The 19609-nt window shown below is 36.5% G+C and overlaps 1 protein-coding gene across 7 annotated transcripts in view; it reads left to right on the top strand.

The window, feature by feature from the left end:
• KDM6A (lysine demethylase 6A) overlaps nucleotides 1–19609 on the top strand; it is a 212072-nt gene that overhangs the window by 105527 nt on the left and 86936 nt on the right. For all 7 annotated transcript variants that reach the window (XM_087829505.1, XM_087829510.1, XM_087829507.1 and 4 more), the window contains exons 5-6: nucleotides 1551–1609; nucleotides 11992–12112. In XM_087829505.1, coding sequence (XP_087685631.1) covers nucleotides 1551–1609; nucleotides 11992–12112 — 180 coding nt within the window. The remainder of the gene's footprint in view (nucleotides 1–1550; nucleotides 1610–11991; nucleotides 12113–19609) is intronic.

Genomic DNA, 19609 nt, shown 5'->3' with positions numbered 1-19609 from the left:
AGTATTTTCTCTGACACCTAGTAATTGCTCAGCTTATTTCAGGGAATGGGGTGGTAAATGAATGATCCTGATTAAAACCATTTCTAACTAAATGAAAATTTTTTAAAAAATACGAACTTTTGAAATATATGTTGTCTGATACTTTGTGAATTGCAGCGTTCGTAAGTACTGTTGCATCTAATTTTCTCATTTGGGAAGTTGGGGGTAATGAGAATTTAATGAAATTAAATTTTCATATGTAGTAGATTTTAAGATATACTTAAGAAACATTTTTCAGTGTTTCCAAAAGGATACTCAGAATTCAAAGGAAATTCACAATATAATCCCAGAACTAAATTTAGTGTTAAAAACATAGTTGTATACCCCCCAAACTCACCCAACACTTTGGGTTTTAGATCTCACTGGTTCTTTTTCTCTAAGCAATAACTGACAGCAGTTGTGGGGTAAGTACTCTAGATCCCTCACACCTAGGACAAGATTACTCTGAGGAATGTTCCACACTGCTAGAGATACCCAGCAGGATCAAATCACAGTTGCTCATAGTTTCATAACCAGCCATACTGCACCCTTTGTTGGTTTTCTCCCCTTCTCTACCTCAGTTCTCCACTTTTTTACTGGTGCTTCTGAGGGTTACTTTCCAAATAAATTACTTGCACTAAAATCTTTTGTCTCTGGGTGCCTTCTGGAGAAATGCAACCCAAGACAGTATGACACATTTTATTAAGAGTTCAAAGTTTTCAAGTTTTAGAATATAGGTTTTCAAGAAATTTGTTCACAAAGATCAATATGAAAGCTTATTTATTTATTTATTTAAATAGGGAAGATTTACTAAAATAGACTTGCCTTTTTAAATTTTTTTAAATTTTTTATTGATAAAACAAACACAAGGTAGGTACTCAAACATTTGCCTTTTTTGAAAAAAGGGAATAGGTAGCCAGTTCCTGTTTGGAGGCCAGAGGTCAAAATGAGTCTGGATAAGTGTCTCTCTGTTTTATACTGAAAATAGGCATCACTGATGTTTAAAACCCAAAATGTAAATGGCTAGGTGTCATTTTAGCATGTGATTTATTTTTAATACTAAAATTTGTTCTAAGTTTATATTGTACATTTACTTTGAATTTTAACTGTCTTCCTGGTATCACTGAACATAAAATTAAATCCAGTTCAAGAAACAGAAAGACCTAGAGAAAAAACATAGATAGATACAAGGAGGAGATAATAGGATAGCATAGTCCAAGCATTTTTGTATTCCTGAATAATAGGTTTTTATTGTAGATTTGCCCATAGGATTCTGCTGACAGATTTTTTATTTCAGGGCAGGTTTGATTAAAAAGAAACCAGAGAATCTCTTCAAGTTGATTGGATTCTCTGTCATTTGCTGACTCATCACTGTTATTTCGGTGTTTTAAAAATATTTCTCAAGTATACTGTAATGCAGGATAGAGATTTAATAACTTAAAACATCTTGGATACCATATTTTATATTAATAATGTCATAAGCATTAAACTTAAGTGCTTTTCCTAAAAAGTCTCTTTTCCCTTCTTTACAGAATGCTGCCTTTTTATATGGTCTTGGTTTGGTCTACTTCCATTACAATGCATTTCAGTGGTAAGTTGGCATAAAACTAACAACTCCAGTGTTTTCCAGTAAATGACTTGCTTTTGTTTTTGGTGTGTTGTTTGGTATAGAGAGGGTCAGGCAAAAGTAGATTCACTGTTGATCATATGGAAAATAATACAATGATTAATAAATAATAATGCAATAATAAGTTCTGTGTCATGTACACACAACTTTAAACCTACTTTTGCCCCACCCTGTATTGTGTGTGTAATAAATACAAAATATTTTAATATCCCTATGCCTACATTTTTCAATAATCTCTTGAAATGATTAGATGTCCCTTCAAAGATACTGAATCACTTCACATATAAGAGTTGTATGTGTTCCTAAAAGAATCTGGTGTAAGATTATGATTAAAGAAGGCTTAGATTAGAAAGCTTTTAGAATTTTTCAGCTATTCATTATGGGCCAGTGGTCCCCAGGTTATTTGAACTGGGGAATGACTGTGCTCCCAGATATCAAGGTCTGTGAATAAATGATCTATGATGACCAGTATTTTTACCTTTCAGACTTCTGGACAAGATTGACTACTCCCTCCTCTTCCTCTCCCCAGTACACATGCACACACCCTATTATTTACCAATTTCCGGTAACTAGGCACCGGAATATAGACTCTCAATTCTCTCTTTTATAATATGGGAATAATGGTAGCACCTTCAGGGTCAGAGAGTACATATAATAGCAATATATAAGATTTCATAAACTTAAGTGTATGGCCCTATTATTATGGCCTTTGCCCCGTTGTAATTTTTCTGTGTACCAGACAGTAGCATTCTCCAATGGAAAGAACATAGAATTTGAGTTGAGAGATTGGTATTCTGGTCTCAGCACTGCCACTTAGTTTGATCTTGAGTTAAATAAGCTTGCCAGGCCTGTTTCCTCATATATATATGTGTATGTGTGTGATTTTGAAAAGTACATTGTAATCACTTGCCTTTTCTACTTTATGGAGTGTTGATGATCAAATAAGATAAAGTACATTTTGTAAACTATAAAGCCCTACGTTGACATTTTTTATTTGAGACTTATCCAACTTTGTCAGTCCATTCTGTTCTCCATAATTTTAAGCTGAGTAAGTGCTGTGATTCCAAAGGAAGGTGTTTGTTTTAATCTTTATATATTTTTAAATTTATCTTTATTGTTGAAAGTATTACAAAAGGGGAAAAGATATCCCCCTTTTCCCTCCCATTGATCCCTTCCACCCTGCACTTCCACCCCCCTACCCCCCAGGTCTTCACTAAACTATTGTCCCTGTCCATGGGTTATGCATATATGGATATATTAAGTAGATCTCCTAGGACTCCCAGTCTTTTTGGATGGTCTCTGGTGCAGGCCAGTGTCAGACACTGTTTGTGACTGGCCTTGAGTACCCTATTTGGAGCTATCAGCAATCCACAGCTTGTGGCTCCCTCTGCTGGGCTGAGTGTGCTTGGAAAGGACTGAGACGTGCAACAAGGTTTGCTTTTCCAAGCCCTGGGTCCAGAAGCAGATCAGGCAGACTCAAAGCACCCAGGGATCCACCTCTGCCTGTAGGCTGATTGTTATTCTCTGTCTCTTAATGAGCCTCAGGCAGTAGAGGTTTTCAGCAGGTTGGGCAATTGCTTACCCCTCCAGGCAAAAGCTGCTTGGATGATAAAACTCTGCCTGAGAAAGATTTCCTTTGCAGTATGGGGGAATGACCCAACACAGGAATCCAGATGAAGTCCCTCTGAGCTCTATCCCCAGAGCCTGCAACCCTAGATTCTCCTCACACAGCTCTAGTCCACTCTGCCCTCCCTCTGCCAGAGCCCAAGGTGAGTGGCTGCACACAAAATTTTGTGCGTTGGCCCTTTAAGAGGGTGCTTGCATTTCCAGCCATCTCTCCCTGGCAGACAGAATCCCTGCTGCTTTTCACAGCTGCATGTTATGTGAGCACTTTCCCAGTTCTGGTGCTGTGGACTGGGGAGCCCAGCTTGTGGTTTAGACCCCCAAAGCTCTCAGTTGGCGCCTGCCAAAGTTGAGATATCCCTCCAGCACTTAAGCTGCTGCCTGTGGGAGTACAGCCAGCACTCTCACGCCTCCGCACTTCCTACTAGCCTCTATGCGGTCTCCATTTTTCCTCCTTGGTTATGAGGATGCTCTCCAGGTAGTCTTCAGTTGCAGTTGATTATTCAGGATAGGTTTTCTATATTTTAGATGTAATTCCAGTTTGTTCCTGAGAGAATGTCAGTGTTGCTTCCACTTCCAAAGGAAGGTTTTGACCAAAGGTTATATCTCTGTCATTTATCTTTTGGGCACCCTGAGTACTATAGAGCTTTTACATATTCATTAGTAGCTATTGAATATGATTTCCCTGAAGATGAAACTTGAGACATGGAGGACTTTTCCTATATGTTTTTTCTTCCCTCTTTGCTCTTGGTCTTAGAAATAACTTAGTTTTCCCCCTTCATTTTGTAGGTGAAGAAAGCAAGGTGGTGTGTGTGTTGGGGGGGAGGGAAGTAGAGGACTCAGTGTTATATAACTTTAATTAACAGGATAAGCAAGCTTATGCTTGGATTCCCCAATCTTATTATTTTTTTATTATGCCCTTTCCCCAGGTTTGAATATTGACAGGTGGTTATTTTGTAATTAGTATTCGTAGTTGTTCTCCTAGATACATTGGTACATTTTTTTATGGGGAGCCAGAAATAATTTAGGTGAAACCCAAGACAAGGAACTGTACAGTTTTAGGAAATGGACATGTATACCTCACACCAGCCAGTTTTCACCTACCTGTGTGTGATAACTTGTGAACTCCCTGTAGATAGAAGATATGAACATAAAATCAGTGAGGTGAAGCCATCATCTGTTCAAAATTGGATTGCTTTATTAAGTATGTGACCATTTCAACTTTTTAGGGAGCTTGTAGCTGTGGAAAATTATATCATTTGATTCCTTATCTACATATGATTTCTGTATCCTTCAGTTGACCTAAGAAATGAAACTGAATGATATAATGAAAATGCAATGTCAGAAATAATAAGTGCCCTCTGGTCTGTTGATACTGTCCTGGTCACCACCATTTTCTCATGTCTTGAGTTTCAACTGTAGCTGCTTCCTAAAATGGTAACTCACACCCTGTCTGAATCCATCCCGCCTTTGTGTTTTTTGTCTTCCTGGTCAAATGTTCTTTCACAAACTCTGTGTCCCAACTTTTGCTTTAATTTGTCTTGGTATTTCTCGAAAATCCACAAAATTAGAAAGCATGGAGCAGGTGCTTAGTGAGAGTTTTAGAGTACAGCCTTAACTGATAGGAACTCTTCCTTAGGTTAAAAGTATATTTGTGTTGTATTTGGTTTTATTTATAGGTATCTCTTAATTGCTGTGATCAGCCATTTTCTGTTTTTAATTTAATACCAAAATCTTTGGGATTTGTTGAAAAATGTTTCTGGAAAAGAGTGTGTTACCCCCCCGCCCTTTTTTTTTTTTTTTTTTTTTTTTTTTTTAGTATTGTCAGCTCTAAGAATCTGCCTTGGGTGTGTCAGAATGTTGTATATCTGGCACATTTATAATTTAAGTAAAATTTGGTATTCAGTAATGGTGCCTGCTGGTATTTGATTAGATTGATAGTAGTGTATGCAACCAACATGTGTGTTGAGTTGGTGACTGTGGCTTAATGTATTATTAAGAGTAATTTTATTAAATATAGTTTTGTCTGTTATTTGTCTTGTTTCTTGCCATATTATGTTGCCATATTTTTCTTTGGAGTTGATTTTATTGGTTAGTTTCTAGATCAGTTCCGTTTTTCTAGTTTCAGGTGCAGCCTCTTCATGGAGGAATGCATGTAAGAAAGTAATGGAGCAACTGTTACATCCTCATTTGACTTAGCATGATTATTCAGTTTTCTGGGACAAAACGTTTTCAAAGATGTTCAGAGGAGAAAGAAAGCCATTAAAAGCACAAAGTAAAATACACGTGTCAGAGCTAAAACCAGTCTCTATAAAGCCATTCCTTTATACACACATGAATGCACAACCATGCCTTTTTTACTTGTTCTTGTTTATGAAGGGGGCAGATTGCTAGGTGTACTTTGAACTGAGCTGCTCCTTCCTTTTATAGTAAGAAAGCTGTATCCTTTGGTGAGATGAGTTGAAATACATACAACAATGAATTATTCCAACTTGTAGCCATAGTTTTAAATATATCCCCCTGAAAATCCTTCTTAGTCCTATTTCTAGGCTATAACTTTTTGTGATCCCATTGGTCAATATCAGAATGGTTTTATGGTGGCATATCTAAGAGATACATCATTTTGTGCTAGAGGTATAGAATTTGGAAATTAATGCTCCCAAATCTAATTGATAGGCCTGGGTAAGGATCATAGTGGTTATTGTTATGTTGACATCAAAAAGGATTAGGGGAGTGTGGTGGAGGTGAGTTAAAACAGATAGAAATGTTAACATATTACAAGCAAAGTTTCTTTAGGGTTCATTTCCCTAGTACTGTACCAGTCAGTGTTCTTAGGGGTGTAGGCATCTATGCTCTCCTGTGTAGTTGCTTTTTTTGGTGCAAACATTAACCTAATGTAGTCGTGATACCAGCTCCTGTGGCTTGTCTAGCATCGAGTCTGGCAAAAATTTAATAGATAATTTATATTTTTGAGTGATCATAATACAAATTAATGCTCTTAGATCAAAAGTTTAATTTCAGTATAGTTCCATTAAAATAAAACCATTTATGTTAACATGTGTTGACTTTATTATGTACACTTCTGTTTTGAGAAAACTAGCAGATAACTAAGGTAATTTTGGTAAGGTTATGCTTACCAGTTTCATAGATTGCCAGAGAGAATATGTAAGGGCTTAGAGGAAAAGTCAGGGAAATTATGGATAAAAACATAAATTTCTCAATAGGGGAGGGAAATAAGTATCCCACTGTCTGGAGTGGTGAAATGAAGACTGGCTAGAGAGGGCAAAAGAGCCAGGAGGTAGTAATACATTAGCAAATGCGAATTTGAATAACCCAGTGTATGAGAGTTCTAATTTAGCCTCACATTTAAGGTCTCCTCTGGTTCAACGTCAAATGATCCTTATAGCCTAATGCTTCCCTAAATATGTTCTTTATGTTAGTCACACTGTATTAACATTTTGCTGAACACATCTTGAGCATTTTTTACCGATATAATCTTGTTTGTGCTATCTACTCTGTTTGGTCTGCCTTCTCCTTCCATCTCTACCTTTAAAACTTGTACCCGTCTCTTTGATTACTTCATCAAATCTATTTCTGTCATTTAAAAGGAACCTCTAAATTTCCAAATATATATGTGTGGAAATATGTATCTGTGAGATATATATATATATGTATGTATATATGTATGTATATGCACACACGCATACATACTGATTCAGAGCTAGAATACTCTCCCTTTTAGATATCACTGAGGGAAATCTTCTGGACTCAGCTTTATTAGTCTCAGAGAACTTAAGAGTTTTATTATGTCTCTCCCCAAATGTACTGAAACTGTGCTAGGGACATTTAGTTGATGTCATTTTTACTATAGGTTGATAGACTTTAAAAGGAAACTTTTTCTTTTTTTAAAATTGTTTTTAAAAAAAAAAAAAATCTTTATTGATTTCAGAGAGAGGAAAGGAGGAGGGGGGTGAGAAATAGAGAGAGAAACATTAATGATGAGAGAGTCATTGATTGGCTGCCTTCTTTACAACCCTTACTGGGGGTCGAGCCTGCAACCTGGGCATGCGCCCTGACCGGGAATTGGATCTCGATCTTCTGGATCATAGGTTGATGCTCAGCCCCTGAGCCACACTGGTCGGGATTAAAAGAAGCTTTTTAAATGACTTCCTTGAAATCTTATTAAAAGTGACCATTGTTTTATTTTTTATTTATTATTTTTCTAAAATATATATTTATTGATTTCAGAGAGAGGAAAGGAGAGGGGGAGAGAGAGATAGAAACATCAATGATGAGAGAGTCACTGATCGGCTGCCTCCTGCACGCCCCCCGACTGGGGATCGAGCCCACAACTCGGGCATGTGCCCTGACCGGGAATCGAACCCTAGATCCTAGGTCGACGCTCAGCTGCCGAGCCACGCCTGGCCGGGCTGTGATCACTGTTTTAAAATATATTTGGCACGTGTGTTTTTCATAGGTAGTGCTATTGAGGTTTTAGTTTTCTGTCATTTCTTTTTTTAAATTGTTAGCAAATGGCAAATGTTAAATGCAAAAAATTTTAAGTTGAAAATCTATAGAAATAATTTCATAGTTTTTTGTAGCCATTTCTATGTTCTAAAATTGTGTCAATCAGAATGCTGAGGTCAGCAGAATTTTTATGCTTTGGTGTTTTAGTTTAGTTTGTGCTATAGAGACCATGTTTTGGCTGCATGCAGTTCAGTGAAATGAATGTGGTAAAATAATGACCAAATTTAAAATGTAGTCTGAGTGTTACCTATTTTCTCCACGTACTCCCCCCAACACGCACACATGCTTACATGCTTTTTTCCTTTCCTATTCCTTTTTCCCCCCTTGGGTGGGGAAAAGATGAAGAAACACCCAGGAGATAAAAATGGGTAAAAGTTTAGAAAAGAAAATGAAAATGAACTTAGATATATTTTGCTAGATGAGAACTGCTTTAGTAAAGAGACTGTGGAGTGTCCCTCCCCTCCCAACACACACATACAAAGGTCAATCAGCCAACTATAGAAGTAATGGCATCAGCAAACATCTATTAAACTTAAACATCTTACTGTATTATTTAGAAAAATGGGAATGTACAACTGAAGGACTAGACTACTTAGAAAAACTGGAGCCAGCACACCAATAGGTAGAGAATAAAATGATTTGATTACTGAGTGGACCTAACTGCTAGTTAACACTAAGCAAAAAATAGTGTTGAGTTTGGGTGATGAGTTTTTAAGGTAATAGTGAATTTAGGATGAAGCAGAAGAATGAAAATATTCCAAGTCAAGAGACCATCCTGAGGAGAAATAGTGAAGCCAAGAGGGCAGTATTTACATAAAGAAATTCCTAAGATAAACCAGTTCACAGCTGAGGAAGAGCAAGGAGTCTACTACAGTAATCTAGTAATGAGATATTGAAGATTGAGTCTGTAAGGTATTGAATTGGGGGGAACTTTGAAACAACAGCCAGGGTAACCTGATGATTAGATATGTATTGGCTACACCTTAATTGTCATGGGCACTTTTAATAGTCCTTAAAGAGTAAACATAAAGTGGCCCAGACTAGTGTGTTAGAACATGTGATTTTGCTTACAGTTAATAGTGTTTTAAAAAATTTCCTTTGTGTAAAAATAAAAATACATAGATAACTTGTTAAAGTAAACCTATGTTTCTTTGCTGTTGTGTGATTATATTGTGCACTAAGTGAATAATATGTACTAAAGGGACCTGTGGAGTAAAACACATATTCAAATAGTAGGTTTAGGGAAAAGGCTGGAAATAAAAACTGAGACAGAATAAGAAATATTTCTCCCAAGGGGTTGTTATTGCTGCACTATGTTCTCCTTTCCTTCCTCACACACCCTTCCTTAGACTGTTTTTCTTTTTGAACTTTTCTTTTTTCTTTCTTTTTTTGCTGTCTTCCGCTTTCGTTCTTTCTCTTTGATATCTTTGACTAAGGCCTGCCTGGGTCTTTTATTGGCACATGTGGACATTGCTTAGTTCTGACCCAATTCCATATGAGAGTTTTCTGTCCCATCTTATACAGTAAGGTTAATTAGGACTTTATGAAACATTAGCCTTAATCTTTATTATTACAGAATACAGTATGCTTAGAGAAAACTCCATAAACATAAGTACACATCTTAACATTTTATTTATAAAATAAACATTCATAACCATCACTTGGGTCAAGAAATAAAAAGTTCCTATCACCCAGAAGCTTCCAGAAGTCCCTACATACCTTTTTCTAGTTGTATCATGTTTTAATTGGCATCATTTATTGATGCAGTTGTTCCCTTTCTAACCTTTCTTATGCCTCCCTTCCCAAGCATGTGTTTGGTGTGTGTGTGTGTGTATTATATCCTCCCGTACCCCTGTCCGTACCCCCTTACTGCCACACATAATTGCCTGTTAGGAGGTGGTAGCACTAGGCATGACCAGGAGAGTATAGAGGCTGAAAGCTGCACCTCCTCATATTAGAAAGGTTTGAGAAAAGTGTGAATAGAACATCTTAGCAGTATGTTTTTGAAGTCTAGTTGACAGAAATAGAAAGCTGCATTTGAGTTCTCTGGTAGTAGTAAATGGTAATTTACACCAATTCCTGTCAGGCCTTTGACTCCCCACTCCTGCCTTTACACATCTGATAATAAAACAAATACACATCCCACCCATTTAAGAAGCCACCTAATGTATAGATGCTGAGCTCCTCTTCAGGAAGAAAGTATTTAACCAGGCATAATGCTGTAGATGCCAGACCCATTGTCCCCAACCCTCACAAGAAACATTACCTTTACATTACCTTTTAGAACTTATAATTTTATAATAAACATGCACATAACCACAAACAGATTTTTTTGGGAAATAGATGATGCATGAACAAAAATAAAGACATAGGATGATTGTTTAGCTCTATTTTGTGGAATGATATTTTGAAAACTGTCTTTTTGTTGTTGTTAATCCTCATCTGAGGACATACTTACTGATTTTAGAGAGAGGGGGAGGGAGAGAGAGAGCTAGAGAGGAAACATCGATGTGAGAGAAAAACTAAGTTGGCCCCCTTCCTGATCGTGCCCCAACTGGGGATTGAACCTGCAACCTTTTGGTGTATGGGTTCAATCCAACCAAGTGAGCTGCACCGGCCAGGGCAATATTTTGAACTTTTTGTATAAAAGATTGGCTTTTGTTTTGAAATTGTCTAAGATTCATTTTTCTTTTTTAAATCCTCACCCAAGGATATTTTTTCCATTGCTTTTCAGAGAGAGTGGAAGGGGGAGAGAGAGAGATAGAAACATCGATATGAGAGAGACACATTGATTGGTATCCTCCCTCTTGCATGCCGACTAGGCTGGGGATTGAGCCTGCAACTGAGGTACGTGCCCTTGGCTGGAATGGAACCGGGGACCATTCAGTCCTTGGACTGACGCTGTAACGGCTGATCCAAACCGGCCAGGGCTCGTGTAAAATTTTAAATAGCCACCCTTAAGATATTAGAGGCAGAGACTAGTTGATAAAAAACTTTTCAAAAAATATACGAGTTTGTACTTGGGATAAGCCTTAAATCATGTAGAAAGATTTAAAATGATGTCTAACATACTATTTTATCTGATATTACACTTTTCAAAATTCACAGTAGATATTTTTTCTTTGCCAAATTTTAATAGTTTGCTTTTGAATAATATATTCACATGATGAAATTAAGTGATATAAAAATGTATTCAGTGAAAAGTGTCCCTTTCTCACCCTCATATTTGTTCTACTGGTAATCAAGATCTTTTATAAAAGATAAAATAGGAATTTGGGCCAAACATAGACTGATAGACCAATGGAGGGTGACATATAACAGAGAATCCAGAAACAGACCCAAATGGTGAGTATGAACATTGATTTAGGACAAAGTGGTATTGCAGAACTGTGGTAAAGATGGTTTTTCCCTAATAGCAGGGGCTATTGGATATATGTGTGGACAAAAAAAAAAGAAAACTGACCCCTACCTCACACCATATAAAAAGTAAGGTGCAGATGGCTTGTAACCCTAAATATGAAAGGTAAAAATACAAAGTTTTGTCAGTTTAATCCTCACCTGAGGATAGTTTTTGCATTGCTTTTCAGAGAGAGTAGAAGGGGGAGAGAGAGAGAAACATCAATGTGAGAGAGACACATCGGTTGGTTGCTTCCTGCACATGCTCTGATCGGCCCCTGAAACCCAGGTATGTGCTCTTGACCGGAATTGAACTCGAGACTCTTCAGTCTATGTGTCAATGCTCTAACCACTGTGCAAACCGGCTAGGGCAAAAGTATAGGTTTAAGAAGACTTATTTTTATGGAGTAAACTAGAAAACAGGATTAATCTTTCCTCTGCAAACAAAACTATCCTACTCCCTCACCCTTCTGTCACCTTGGAAATTGTAGAAACAATTAAATCAGTTCTTTCACTGAGAATTTGAAGCTATAAAATAATTATTTCAATAATTGAGAATAAATTTAACTGATCTTCCTTTTCATTTTTTTATATTAAATTAGATTTTATACATTCAATTATATGAAAGACCCAAATGCCCCTTTCTAGTCTTTTTTTAAAAACTGTTCATTCACATCATTTTTATAAAGCTGCATTTTCTTTTAAAAATATTGTGTAAACCATAAGTTTTACTGTGCTACCAAGCAAAAATTCATGCAAATGTTAAAAAGTTAAGATATCTTATGTCTATATTCTTTCAGGGCAATTAAAGCATTTCAGGAGGTGCTTTATGTTGATCCCAGCTTTTGTCGAGCCAAGGAAATTCATTTACGACTTGGGCTTATGTTCAAAGTGAACACAGACTATGAGTCTAGTTTAAAGGTAGGTTGTTGGGTTTCCCCCCCCAGATAATAATGTTTCATTTGGCGTGGGTGTGGGGGGGTGTGGGGTGGTGTTCAATATTAGAGCATTGAGAAATGTTGGAATTTATATCAACACCTCAAGAAAATTTTTAAAATTTAAGTGAAAGAACTGTTTAGCAGCTGTGAACTGGAAGATATGTAAGGTTGGTTTTCAGGCCATGAAGTAGTTATTATGCTAAGACAGGTAATTAATTGCACACCCGTAAACTTGTTAAAGTTTTGAGGTTTGCCATCAGGAAAGGGTGAAAGTTTCAGTTTCAGTTTGGACATTTGAAACACTTCATTATAAGCCATTGGCCACTATAGAGGTCAGAAGCAGCTGCCTAATGATGCTGTGACCAAATCATTGACCATTTATTTGTATTAGTCTCGCTAGAAATCTTTCTTCCTTTACCAGTAGGGCACACCTCATATCTAAAATATCTTTTAAAGTGTTCTCTGAAAGTCATTTGTACTGCTGGTGGATGAGTATAAACATTATTGGGAAAAGATAATACATTTGATATTTTTCAAAGTTTTCATTGAGCTACTTGTGCTATCTATGCCATCACTTTAGGTCTCACTGGGATTTTCATGAATATAGTGCTTCATTTCATGACAGAAGCATTGCTTTTTGAAAGGATTCAAAGTTCTAGGGAAAAGCTTAAGTTTTTGTGAATTTATGACCATCATGGTCGCCATGTTCTAAATAGCTCTGATATATACTGTCTTTATTCTGAAGGGAGGGAGATAAAGATTAACTGTACAGTAGGTTGTAATTTGAATTCACAAATAAGGAACTACTGAAGGTTTTTTAAAAACTGTATTTAAGAGTGCCTAATTGTTCTAGAATTTTAAAGTAGACAGTTATGCAAATACAGTTTCTGTGTTTCATGAGTTTATAAAGAACAGGGCTGATGGTAAGGAAAAGAAAGAGACAACCAATAACACTAAAACAAGTAGATTGTGAACTATTTAGATCACATAGTTGTCAAAGTTAAGTGCAGTTTGAGGTATAGGCCTGAGGGTAAATGTAAGTAGTGTGACGAATAAGGGATGCCTGGAAGTTACCCATTTTCCTCAAGCTTAGAGCAACATTTTTCAGACTATGGGATGTGAGTGGATTAGAAATGGAAAATAAAATAAGTTCAAATGTACCACCTTGCATATTTTACCCTCTTCTTGGACATTCACAGTGTGTATTAGATAACAATGACTATTTAAGTGTTTCGTAATACAAAATAAAATTATTTGAGTATTTTACAATGCTGCCACAACATACCTCTTATGTGCTGAAGGAGTGTTTTGGGTAGTAGTTTGGTAAATGTTGCTTAGGAAATATATTTGAGTGGAAAAAAGTAATCAGATATGTCCCAAATTGTGGAATTGTGAATATCAGTACAGTGGTATTTTTAATAATTCTGTGGATGCAAAGATCTGTTTCCATGAAGGTGGCATTATTTAAAATCTCCTTTAATTAGGGGAAACAGGGTTGGACAGTGTTCCATGGCTAATTGAAAGTGTTCCTACTTATTCATATTCAACAGAAACCTTCCTATATCCAACTTTTATTTGTTCAGATATAGTTAAAAACTAACCAAACCTTCAAGTCATAGAGATTTTAGCAAAATTACCTTAAGTGCAATCTTCTTGTTTTGGGCTCCCCTCCTCCTCCACTTTATTTAAAATACTTGATATCATTCTTATGTTTATTTCATTTGTATGAACAGAGAAAAGAATTTTAGGAGTCCTTTCCCCCATAATTCGGTTTCATTTGATTTTTATCTCATCTTGACATTGGCTTGTTAAGGCTTCCCTCTCCAGTATTCCTTATCTATTTTCAGGAAAATTTTAGGCATTAACATTTTTAGTTGAGAAGGTGTCATTTCCATATATTTCTGTAAGTGTTTAGCATTTAGTGTAAACGAAGGTAGGTGTCAGAAGGAATGACATGCCCCTCTCCTCTTAGGTGGCTTTCAATTTTCCTAAAGACTAGCTGCTACTTTAGCTTCATATGAATAGTTGTGGAACCTCTGATGACTTTCCCACTATATGAAACTGTTTTCTAGCACAAAGTATTGGTATTAGATGCTGTAGGCTGCAACTTCAGAAACTCTAACTCCTAAAAGAATTTTAGGAGTCCTTTCCCCCATAATTCGGTTTCATTTGATTTTTTTTTTTTTTTAAATATATCTTTATTGATTTCAGAGAGAGGAAAGGAGAGGGAGAGAGAGAGATAGAAACATCAATGATGAGAGAGTCACTGATGGAGCCCACAACCTGGGCATGTGCCCTGACCGGTAATCGAACCCCGATCGCCTGGATCCTAGGTCGATGCTCAACCGCTGAGCCACGCCTGGCCGGGCTGGCTTATTCTTAAGGCTGTATGCCAGGTACAATGAAAGGGAGATTATTTCTTTTTCATGTTTCCTATAGAAAAGTATTGTAGAGTAGTGGCATCGGTGCTTAGTATAGTACTGGCATATAACAACTGCTCAATAAATACAGGAGTGGGTAAAAGTAGGTTTATAGTTGTGAGTATGTGAAACAATTTATTCTTGTATTATTTATTTTTATTAATTAATTAATGTATTATTTGCCTTCTTGAGCACTTACAAAATTGTATAAGATTGTACTAGGCCATTGTGACGTTCTTTTAAGTTAATAAAGCTACTTAATGATCATAACCTGCATGTCTTTTTCTGTACAAACAACTGTAAACCTACTTTTGCCCTACTACCTGTATGTGGTAATCATTTTATAGAGGGGAAAGATCCTAACTTCTTTTGATCTCTTCAAGAATACTTTGTATCTCATTGGCCAGAAATAAGCCACACAGCCATTCTTATTTGATTCCTTATTAAAGATGTGGTTACTCTTAGACCAGTTATACCCAGTGTTTCAGCAGGGCTCTCAATTCCTTAAATACACTGTTCCTGTCTAATGGAGGAGTAAAGGGTGGGTAAAAAGTATTTTGGTGTGGCAGCAGTGTGAACAACCTGTGTATTACAGGTTAGGTCTTCTCTACATCATTTCCTTTTCTTGTGTCCAAAGAGGGATATTGCATATACAATGTTTTAGATAGTAAAATATTTAAATAAAGTTCAGTTTATTTTCATAATAGATTCCTTCTTTTCACTCACACATGAAATACATTCCAGGGCCTCCTGTTTTATTTCTATCTCTGGTAATAACTTTTCTCCCAAAAAGTATCTCTGAAACAGATTCATTCTGTTTGGGTACTGTGTAAACAGCTTTCAGAGAGCAAACAAACGTAGTTTTAAAATCTGACCCTGCCACGTCACTAATTGTGTGACCTTGGGCAAGATGCTTAACTCTTCTGATCCTCTTTGTGTCTGTAGAACTGGAATAACTGTAATCACCCTGCAAATTCCTCTCATTTCTAACCAGTATAGATACTGTTTGTGAAATCCATTTTCTTGTCCTAGAATTTTGTACTTGTGTTTTTGTCACTTATCCCATCCTCAGAAATGTGAAGTTAATGCCCAGCTTACTTTTTAATTGTATGGTATTATTTTTCCATTATATTGACCAGTAAAGATTTCACATGTTTAGCCGGGCTGGGTGTGGCTCAGCGGTTGAGCGTCAACCTAGGATCCAGGCGATCAGGGTTCGATTCCCGGTCAGGGCACATGCCCAGGTCGTGGGCTCGATCAATGACTCGCTCATCATTGATGTTTTTCTCTCTCTCTCTCCCTCTCCTTTCCTCTCTCTGAAATCAATAAAGATATATTTTTAAAAAAAAGAAAAAAAAGATTTCACATGTTTAGTGAGTGGTGAAGTTTACCAATTACTAGTTTAATATTATCTGAATCAGAGTCCATTTCAGGGTAACATTTCTACATAGTATTTTGTTGTTTTTCTTCTCTGCTTCAGATAATATCCCCCCAAGTGGGTTTGGTTGCCTGTTTAATACCATATAATTAATTCAGAATTTTATCTCATTACTTTTTAATGATATTAATGATAATTGCTTACATTTGTTATGTATTTGAGGCAGTGTACTATTATTACTTCAATAAAAGTACACTAATTTTGACAAATAATTTTATATAATGCCTCTAATTTTTACCTTCTTGCAGACTGTTAAAGTTATTTCCTTCATGTGAAGCTAATAAATGCAAAATAACATGTACTAACATCCATATTATTCAATCAGTTAATTCCAGTGCATCTATTTACTTTAATGAAGATCGTATAGAAATTCTCCTTAATATTTACATATTTAAGTTTCCCTGAAATATGTCAACATTAGAACTTTTTTGGATTTTCAAAGGTAAAAAAGGGTGGCTTTTTTAAGGGAACTTGTGAAAAGTTGACTGGGATACTAATATAAGTTCCCTTATAATTTGGTATTTGAAGCTGATGTGCTTATTGAAGGGGTGACTATAAAAGGATTAGGAAGATAAGTATTACAGAGACAGTTCAAAGGAAATTGGTTGAATTCAAATGAGACTTGTGTGTTAGCCTGGCATTTTACCTTGTACTTGGTGTTTATTGAATGAATAGATAATGGAAGAGGCTATAAAATGCCTCTTATAGGATAGGCTGGAAATACTGAGGGGGTGGGGGGAAGAGAGGCTGGTTTTATTTATCATCTCAAGTTTTTTGTTTGTTTGTTTAAATATATCTTTATTGATTTCAGAGAGAGGAAAGGAGAGGGAGAGAGAGAGAGAGATAGAAATGTCAATGATGAGAGAATCATTGATCTGCTGCCTCCTGCACGCCCCCAACTGGGAATTGAGCCCACAACCCGGGCATATGCCCTGACCGGGAATCGAACCCCGATTGCCCCATCCTAGGTCACCTCTCAACTGCTGAGCCACGCCCATCCAGGCATCTTAATGGGTTCTATACAAACTGATAGCACAGTTCATTTCATCTTGTCTCCCTGTGCTGTTAATATATGACATCAAACTTCTGAGTAAAAAAAGCATTTCCACGTTATTTTTACCTTACTCTTCTCCAAGAACTACTTCATTTCCAGGTGTCGCATTTGATCTTGTACTCATTACAGGTTCAGTAATTTTATTGTGATTTTTTTAATGCCGAGATAGTAAGGAAGAACGATAAATAAGTGATACACACTTCCTCTTAGAAACCACCTTTATAATCTGTGAAATGCCTCCTGTCTTTTATTTTATTTACTGTAGAATGCAGAAATCATTTGTTTCATTTAATGAAGATACTGTGAACTGTATGTATTATACAAATACTGAGAATTTGATGCTAGCTATTAAATTAAATTAAAAAAAAATATATATCTTTATTGATTTCGGAGAGAGGAAGGGAGAGGGAGAGACAGAGACAGAAACATCAATGATGAGAGAGTCATTGATCGAGCCCGCAACCCGGGCATGTGCCCTGACTGGGAATCGAACCCCAATCACCTGGATCCTAGGTTCACGCTCAACAGTGAGCCACACCCGGCCGGGCTATTAAATTAATTTTAACTAAAATATCTGTAATATTTCTTTGAAGCTTAACAGTTTATTTTTATTAGTTTAGTTGTCTGAAGATAATGCAAGTTACTATTATTTCTCCATACCTGCCTCTGTCCTATTTCCTTCATGGTGTTCAGTAGCTTAACTCTTTCAGCTGGCATTTTGAAAGGTCTAGTCTTTTTTTTTTTTTTTTTTTTTTTTTAGTTTATTAAAAGAATTACAGATGTCCCTTTTTTCCACCATTGACCCCTTCTACCCTGCACCCACCCCCTGCCCCAGGCTTTCACCACTCTATTGTCTTTGTTCGTGGATTATGCATATAAATTCTTCGATTACTTCCCCCCCAACCCCCCGAGATTCGTCAGTCTGTTCCATGCTTCTATGTCACTGGATCTGTTTTGTTCATCAGTTTATTTTGTTCTTTAGATTCCACATATAAGTGAGATCATGTGATATTTGTCTTTCTCTGCCTGGCTTATTTCACTTAGCATGATATTCTCCAGGCCCATCCATGCTGTCCCAAAGAGTAAGAGATCCTTCTTTATGGCTACATAGTACTCCATGGTATAAATGTCCCACAGCTTTTTTATCCACTCATCTACTGATGGGCACTTGGGCTGTTTCCAGATCTTAGCTATGCTGCTATGAACATAGAGGTGTATAAATTCTTTCTGATAAGTGTTTCAGGCTTTTTAAGATACATTCCTAGAACTGGGATCACTGGGTCAAAGGCAGCTCCATTTTTAATTTTTTGAGGAACTTCCATACTGTTTTCCATAGTGGCTGCACCAGTCCGCATTCCCACCAGCAGTGTACCAAGGTTCCCCTTTCTCCACATCCTCACCAGCCGATGTCATTTGTTGATGGGAGACATTCTTACAGGTGTGAAGTGATACCTCATTGTGGTTTTAATTTGCATCTGTCTGATGATAGCAACGTTGAGCAGTTTTTCATATGTCTCTTAGCCATCTGTATGTCTTCTTTGGAGAAGTGTCTATTCAGGTCCTTAGCCTATTTTTTAATTGGATTATTTGTCTTTGCTCTTGTTGAGTGTATGTATGAGTTGTTTGTATATTTTGGAAATTAGCCCCTTATCAGATGTATCCTTGGCAAATATATTCTCCCATACTGTGGAGTTCCTTTGTATTTAGAGGCTGATTTCTTTGGCTGTGCAGAAACTTTTTAGTTTGATATAGTCCTATTTGTTTATTTTTTCCTTTGTTTTTCTTGTCCTAGGAGATGTATTGGTGAAAATTTCACTACGTGAGGTGCCTGTGACTTTATCGCCTATCTTTTCTCTCAGGATTATTATGGTTTCACGACTTACATTTAAGTCTTTTATCCATTTTGAATTTATTCTTGTGTATGTTGTAAGTTGGGTGTTCTAGTTTCAGAAAGTTCTAGTCTTTTAAAAATTTTTTTATTGGGATAAAATTGACACGTAACATTTTATAAGTTTAAGATGTACAACTTACTGATTTGGTACATTTATATATTTCATTATGATTACCACCTTAATATTAAACACCTATCATGTCACGATTATTATTTCTTTTTTATTTTTGGTGAGAACAATTAGGATCTAGTCTTTTAGCAACTTTGAAGTTTATAACACAGTATTTTTGACTATCATCACTATGTTTTACATTGGATATCTCCAGGAGTTATCTACTAGTTGCAAGTTTGTACCTTTAAACATCTCCCCAGTTCCCACATCAGCAGTGGAACTCAGTTTCACCTGCGTGTAACATCGCTGTGTCTTTTGGCAGAGGATGGTCATTGCTGTTTAACTTCTGTCCATTTTTTCCTCATTTGTGGATAGAAATCTTTTCCTCTGCTCTTTCTTTTTCCACTACTCATCAACTTGTACTTTACCTACCTTTTAGTCTTTCCAGATATTATTCTCTGGTATAAGGTGATCTCTTAATTGATCTAGCCACTTAATAATGCTTTCTCCACTTCACCCTGCCTGCTCAATTTTGGTTTTCCATTTGATATTGATTTCTGCTCTG

The sequence above is a fragment of the Miniopterus natalensis genome, chromosome X, assembly GCF_054644295.1.
Source record: "Miniopterus natalensis isolate mMinNat1 chromosome X, mMinNat1.hap1, whole genome shotgun sequence".
Taxonomy (NCBI): domain Eukaryota; kingdom Metazoa; phylum Chordata; class Mammalia; order Chiroptera; family Miniopteridae; genus Miniopterus; species Miniopterus natalensis.
The sequence above is the reverse complement of the archived record's forward strand: the minus strand, read 5'-3'. Positions and strand labels throughout refer to the sequence as shown.